The 7,303-nt window shown below is 60.0% G+C and overlaps 1 protein-coding gene across 1 annotated transcript; it reads right to left on the minus strand.

Moving 5' to 3' along the window:
* Window positions 1-2,729: 2,729 nt before the first annotated feature.
* MISP (mitotic spindle positioning) lies at window positions 2,730-6,874 on the minus strand. Its single transcript, XM_065875204.1, has 4 exons — window positions 5,194-6,874; window positions 4,508-4,638; window positions 3,394-3,432; window positions 2,730-2,819 (listed from the first exon to the last, which is right to left on the minus strand). Exons 1-4 carry the CDS (start codon window positions 6,872-6,874, stop codon window positions 2,730-2,732), a joined length of 1,941 nt encoding a protein of 646 aa, XP_065731276.1.
* Window positions 6,875-7,303: the final 429 nt, after the last annotated feature.

Consider the following 7,303-nt stretch of genomic DNA (forward strand, 5'->3'; position numbering starts at 1 on the left):
TGGGAGGAAACCAGGAAAGACTGAGTGGCCACGGGACCCGCAGACCCAGGCTTTGTCCCCACTTCGGCCCCCATCCAGACAGAACCGCCCCCCACCTCCCTTGGGAATTGCGCTAAGACTTCATTTAAACCTCTCGCCCAGAGCCTTGTGGGACGGCAGCCTGGCAGGTGGATAGAATTCTCTCTTCGTTCCTTAAGGGCAAGAGGCCGGTGAGAAGAATTAAATGAAAAGTGAATCATCAAAACAAGACCTTCCCACCAGCCTCATCGAATCAAGAACTTCAAGGACGCTGCACTTTTCAGGACACTCCTCATCTTTTTAAGCCAGTAAGTGGATCGTTCCTGGATTGTTCCCAAGGGGCTTCTGAGGTCTTCAAGCGAGAGAATACCTTTCTCTCTCTCTTTTCAAAAACTTGTGGTGAAATACACAGAACATAGAATTCACCATCTTAACCATTTTTAAGCACACAGCTCAGTGGCATTAAGCACACTCACACTGTTGGACAACCGTCCCCACCATCGTCTCCAGAACTTTCTCATCTTCCCAAACTGAAGCTCTGTCCCCATGAAACCCTGACTCCCCACCCCTCCCCCGGCCCCTGGCCCCCACCATCTACTTCCTGTCTCCGTGGATCTGACTCCCCCAGGGCCCCCCTGTGAGTGGAACCACACACTGTGTGTCCTTCTGTGTCTGGTCAGCAGAATAACGGCCCCATGACGTCCCCGTCCTGGTCCCGGGAACTGCAGACGTGTCATGGGGCAGAGGAGACTTTGCAGGTGGGATTGAGTTAAGGCCCCTGAGACGGGGATGACCCTGGATTCCCCGGGGGGCCTAGCGTCATCCCAGGGTCCTTATAAGAGGGAGGCGGGAGGGTCAGAGGCAGAGAGAGACGGGAGATGCTGCGCTGCTGGCTGTGAGGATGGAGGACAGGGCCGCGAGCCAGGGAGGCGGCGCCTCTGGAAGCTGGAAAAGGCGGGAACCGATGCTCCCCTGGAGGCTCCGGAAGGACCAGCCCTGCCCACGCCTGGATTTAGCCCCGGGAGACCCGAGTCGGACTCCTGACCTCCAGGACTGTCAGAGAACCCATCTGTGCTGGTTTAAGCCCCCTGTTCACAATGACTTGTTCCAGTCACCCCAGGAGACTCACATCCTCAGAGCAGGGGGACCGGGGGGACCGACCCATGGACACCAGGGTGAGCATGTGCTGGGACATGGGGGAGGACCTGGCGAGACTCGGGCAGGTTGTATCTAAAGCCCCAAAATGCTTTCCTGAAGGGCGGGGGCCCACATTAGGTTCCTGGGGCTGGAACCCCAGAGAAGAGCTGACCTTGGCCACCGAGGGGCATGCCGCCGGGCCCAGGTGCTCCCCCTGAGGACAGATGCCCTCCTTCCTCAGATGGCCTGTTCTGCCCGAAGCAGCCCCCCTCGACTTCAGCTACCCCTGCCCCGGGCACCCTTGGAGACCCGCAGCCTCAGCTATTTCAGGCCACAGAGCCTCCCTGGCCCGCGTGGGCCGCTTTCAAGATGCAGCTCTTAGAATAGCTGTAGCTGTTTTCCCTGCGGCGACTGCAGGGGAAGGAGTTTTAAGGAGGAGAGGGGCCGGGGGCAGCAGGAGGGGACAGGCCCTGCCGGCTGGGTGCCACCAGTTGCTCCTAGCCTCTGGAGGCCCAGGCTGGTGGGAGGAGGGGGCTGCCATCGGGGTCATTCTGGGGTCAAGGCCAGGGGTCCCATCACCATCCCCATGGGTGGGGGCGGGAAACAGAGGCAGGGCAGGTGGAGGGGCCCCTTGGCCACACGGAGGGGCAGCAGAGCCAGGTTTGAGTCCGCTGCCCATGGCCTTGCCTTGCCCACAATGATCTTCTCTGCGGGGGTTGTGCCCCTGGTACACACGCGGAGCCTAACTAAAGACCCCTCCAACTTCCCCTGAAGCCAGAAGGGCTGGTGACTCAGCAAGCGCTTAATAAGTGCTCCGAACATGACTGATGGGGCCACGTGGGAGAACTGAGACGGTCACTTGCTCACTGAACGAGCACTGCTTGAGCACCTTCTGTATACTACACTCAGGGATGTGGGGGACAGCCTGGGTGGGGCAGGGGCAGAGGCAGGAAGCAGCAGCCCTGGGGGCAGTGACGTCACCCGGAGAAGTGAAGCAGGCAGAGGGGGAGGGAGAGGTCCAGGGCGGCCGACCACACCAGGCGGGGGACGGCCCCGCAGCTGCTTTATTTCATGGGGGGACAGAAGGACCCCCTTCAGACCCCAAGTCGAGCCCTTTTCTCTGCCCGGGGCTGGCCCTCAGACTGGAGGTTTCCCGGGGCTGGAGCAGGGCAGGTCTCCCCTGTTAGATTGGGATGTCCCAGAGGAAGGAGCTGAGCGTCTCCCCTCTCAGACTAGCGGGAACAATTACATCTGGAGGTGGGGGATTTGGTCTCCTTCTTCCCCGGACCCAAGAGCGTTTGGCAACATCATAGGGGCAGAAGGAGTCATCCCCAGCTTTTGACCCAGAAAGCACAACGATTTCTGCAGGAAAAGAAAAGTGGAAAAGAAAAACCTCAAGCCCAAAAGTGCATCCACCCTTGGGCTTGGCAGCATGAGATTTGAGGTTCTTGGATCTGGATTTAAAGAGGAACCTATGTCCTAAGGCGGGGGCTCAGGACGGTCCGCAGTTCCCAGGGCCCAGGGCCCAGGGCCCAGGGCAGGGCAGGGCAGGGGGTGGGCGCCCGGCCCCAGGCTCAATCCTCATCCTCGCTGGCATAGATCCCGGCTTCCCAGCGCTCCGCCATGGCGTTCTTGTGGCGGGTTACTCGTGTGGCCTCCAAGACCTGCAAGAGGAGGCACGAAGTCCCCATCGGGGTCCTAACGCCCCCAAAACAGCTCCCCACGCTGCTAACCCATAGGAGAGGCCTAGAGCAGGGGTAAAGCAGGACCATCCCCTCCTCTGTTCCAGACCCTCTACTCTTAGTAATAGTGCCAAGGAATGTGTTAACTCAGGCTGAGCTCCACAGTAGGGAAATGCCCGGGTCTGGCATTTTGGACTCAGCTCAAAGAGGGTCACAAATGTATTCCACAAATCCACTGAGGTAGCTGGCCTTCTACGCATCTCAGATGAAATGCCTCCCTCAAAGAAAATGCCCCCCTGTCTTGGGCCAAGTCAGCCCCAAAACCATCTGGTAAAGAGGCGGCACATGGAACCTCTTTCCACAATCTATGCTCATGACAGGCATCAAAAGCAGGTCACAGAAAAATCCACCTCAGGCAGACACTATCAATCAAGAAGATATCCAGGGAAGTCCCCACACCCAGGAGAAAGGCTTCTGAGGGCCCTGATGCAATAGGGCAGGGGGCACAGATGTGGGAGGGAAAGGCTCAGGTCCTCGCCCCCAGGAGCACACTCACCTCCGAGTTGACTTGGTCAGTGGGGTTGATGCCGGCATACTGCAGGAAAGGAACCTATGTCAGCCCCCAGGGCCCTCTAGCCCTGCCCACCCCAGAGCCCCCCTGGACTCAATGCACAGCCCCCTCAGTCACCACTTGGGGCAGAAGGGAAGGTCTTCCCTGCCCACCGTGGTCCCCCCAATCACCCCAAACTCAAAGCCATCCACCATGCTGCTCTCCTCAGTGAAGCCTCGGTCCATCATTTGCAACTGTTTTCTCTTTGTAAACGTCATCGTAATAAAGACAGTTGACGTTTATGGAGCTCCTGCCGTGGCCAGGCCCTACTCTAAGGTTGGAAGGGCGCTGTTCTTATTATCATGCTCACTTTACAGAGGAGGAGACTGAGGGTCAGAGAGGAGTAGGGTCTTGCCCATCACACCGCTGGCAAGCTGCAGGGCTGGGACTTGAACCCAGGCCCCTGGGCTCCACTCTGCCCCCAAACCTCTGGGCCAATCTCTGAGCACCAGATTGGCGAGGCTGGAGTTGGTGTTATTCTCCATGGTGTCAACAATACCCACCCGGGGAGGAGAGGGCCTCATGGTTATGAATGTGGGGTTTGGAGTCAGGCCTGGGTTCAAGTCCTGGCTTGGGAGCTCAGACTGCATGACCCTGGGCATAGGCGACTACAGCTTTCTCCATAGAATGGGCCACAGAACATCCCTCCAGGGTGTTAAAAGCACAGCGCGTGCAGAGCTCTGAGACATCCCTCATGAGGTGTGGATAATAATCAGAAATGACAGTGATGGTAATAAACACATGAAAATAATATGGGTGATTTTGATAGATTGCCACAGCTCTCCTCCTCCAAGCAGAGCTGCCTCTCAGCCTTTGGCTCAGGGGGACAACCTCATGGTGGGGACCCTGCTTATGTGGCCCAGACATGAAGGGAGGCCCAGTTTACCCATCGTGCACCACACGTGTGGGGGACACAGGCGCACAGTCACGGGCAGGGCAGTGAGGGAGGCAGGTGTCAAACCCGGCTCACGCTTGAGCCTTGCCTGACCTTCCCTGGCCCTAATGGGGAGTGTCAGACCTTGTCCAGGCCTCCGAGTACGTGGCAGGGCTCGAGACTCACCCACTGCTCATTCTTCTTTCTCTGCCTGGGAGCTTCCTCAGCTGGGGCCTCTGCCGTCCACACCAGGCCGGAGCGCAGGTGGATGGGGGTGAAAAAGTGTGACTCAGACACCGAGTAGCTGCCCGTGATGCCTGGGGTAGGGGAGGAAAGAAAGGGCATCAGGGAGGATCCCAGGGTCTCCTGAGGGCAGAAAATTCGTCAGACCCCAGCCCAAGGGACACAGAGTCTGGCTAAGAGGCTGGACCAGTTAAGGAGATGGGTGAATGGACAGACAGAGCAGACAGCGGGTTGCAAAAACTGATAGAGTGGCCAACATAGCCAGTTAGGAGAAACTGGATCCACAGATGAGCCGACCACACAAGGAGAAAAACATTAAAAGTCACACGGGGGGTATTTTGCCTTGACAGAAAAGGAGCAATTGACCAAGAGGCTAGGACATCTGCAAACCTTTATGCACCTAACAACAAAGTGTCCAAATGCATAAAGAAAGAGCCCAAGGCAAAGTTATTTCTCCAAAAGCCACTGCTTAAGCAGACAGACCAGCCAACCGGGGTAGTAGACGAAGTCCCCCAGATGCCCCCCAACCCCCAGCCTCTCCTGGCACCCTCACACTCCTCATGCCACCCTCCCCTGCTCCAACTTTTGAGACTCTGAGCAAAGCAGCCCTTCCCAGGACCCTGCCTCACCAGATGCGCTGGAGGAGCTCCTGGAATCTTGGTCACAGCACTCGTCAGGAGGCGGGGAGAAGACCTCAGGGTACAGAGCGCTCCGCCGCTCGTCAGCCACCTCCCGCTCCCGCCGCAGGACACTCTCCACCTCCCTCTCCAGCAGCTCTGATGACTGGGACTTCTGTAGCCTCAGCGCCGGGGCCCCAGCCACCTCCCAGCCCCAAACTCGGGGGGCCTCAGCTTTCTCAGGTTCATCCGGGACCCCGAACCTCAGGGGACGCAGGCGGAAGTACTCCCATCGCACGACACCCCTGTTGGCACACAGGGGTCCCCGGGGAGGCTCCTGCTTTGTGCTTGCAGGCTTTGCAGAGGATCCCGAGGGATGCCTCTGAGACCCTGTGGCCTTTGGAGAGCCCACAGGCCTGGCCTCATCGGCAGAGAGACCGCTGGGCTTGCGGTAGGTGTGGAAGGCTGGGGATTCTCCCGGGGGCGTCCGGGGGCTCAGGTATGGCTGGTAGGCATCAGGTGGGATGCGGTTCACCTTCCTCACCTCTGGTGTGGGGCTGGCTGCGCTGGCATCTGGGGTCGGGCTGAGGATGGAGTCTGAGCTGTGGACTCTCCTGAGAATGGGCTGAGGGCCTTCGGAGAACCAGTCGCATGTGGACGCCCGGCCCACCTGCAGGCCCTCGCGCCGGTGGTCCTCCTCGCGCTGCGACCCCTGAGCAATGTCCCGCTGCACGTAGAGCGACAGGCGCCCCCTGTGCGGCCGCGGGGCCGCGGCCAGGCTCGCCTTGCTCAGCAGCGGCCTGGCCGGGATCTCCAGCAGCTCCTGCTGGCTGGCCGCCCGTTGCAGCCCCCGCTGCTCCCGGAGGTCTGCCTCCCGCTTCTGGGCCAGCCGGATCTCCCGCTCAATGGGCGTCTCCTTGGCGGGTTCCGGGGACCCCTCTTGGGACCAGGAACCAGGGTCATCCGAGGCTCGGGCAGCAGACCTGGCGGGCAAACCGTGGACCCTCTTCTCATCCGTGACCACCTCCTTCTCCTGAGGCTTGACTGGGACGACATACCCATTGACCAGGGGTGGCCCGTTCAGGGCCTTGGAGGCCTGGCTGGCCCCAGGTGGTGGGATCCGAGGAACCCCCGCACGGGCGTGGGCCACCCCGCGTGGAGCGCTCCCCTGCTCCAGGCTCAGGAACTGCCGCCTGGCTGCCAGGAAGTCGATCTGCTCTGTGTCAATCATGCTCTCCTCCAGGGGCGTGGACTGCGGGCGGCCGGGGCTCCTGGGCTCCCCGTGGTCAGGGGTGCCATGGAGCATGGCCACCGTGCCGCTCTTCCTGACCACCTGGTCCTGAATGACCACCCGGCGTTCCCACTCCAGGTCACGTGGCCGCCAGGGCGGGGTGTCCCCAGCCTCCAGGTGGTAGGCCTTCACCTCCATCTCATTGTCCTCCGGGCAGGGCAGCTGTGGGGCCAGCCGGCCGGAGAAGACACGCAGGCTGAGGGATGTCCCCGTCTGCACCATTTCCAGAGAGGCCTCGTGGTCAGCAGGCCATGCCACTGGCTCATCCTCGCCCCAGCCTCTGGCCACGGACCTCACGTCCACCAGCTCAAACGAGTAGCTGGTGTCGTCTTTGAAGGCGATGCCGGCCACACGGGGTGAGTGGGGGATGCTGAAGATGGGGTATCTGGTCACCCGGTCCATGTTCTTGGGGTCTCTGCCCACCAGAGGATCCCAGGGTGGAGAAGATCTGGGCTCACTGAGGGAAGAGAAAGACATGTCAGTCACCAGGTCAGAGCACCTGGGGGGAGGTGCAATCCCACTCCCTTCAAGGGCAAAGTCCTGGTCAAGTGGTCTCTGTGACTGGCCCAGGGAAGGGTAGGTGACCCAGCCCTGCCAATCAGAACATTCCACCCTTTGGCCTCTGCGATTGCTTCAGGGATGGACATGTGACGCAACCTGGCCAATGACATGAAATCCTGGGACTTTGCGATTAACGTGGAAAATTGGACCCTCCTCCCGCTGGGCTTATTAGGCTGGTTGGATGAGGCCGAGAGCTGTTGGGGGGCCATATGTGTCCTCTTGTGGACGCACCTTGCTTAAGAGCACCCCCAATCCCAACACAGCATCCTA

Source organism: Phocoena phocoena, chromosome 3 (assembly GCF_963924675.1).
Source record: "Phocoena phocoena chromosome 3, mPhoPho1.1, whole genome shotgun sequence".
NCBI lineage: Eukaryota > Metazoa > Chordata > Mammalia > Artiodactyla > Phocoenidae > Phocoena > Phocoena phocoena.

Coding starts and splice junctions, on each gene's coding strand:
- MISP (XM_065875204.1), bottom strand. CDS start 6,874: ATGGACCGGGTGACCAGATACCCCATCTTCAGCATCCCCCACTCACCC. Junction 3,433..4,507: donor GAAAGAAGAATGAGCAGTGG/GTGAGTCTCGAG, acceptor CCTTTCCTGCAG/TATGCCGGCATCAACCCCAC. Junction 2,820..3,393: donor CTGACCAAGTCAACTCGGAG/GTGAGTGTGCTC, acceptor CTCCTCTTGCAG/GTCTTGGAGGCCACACGAGT.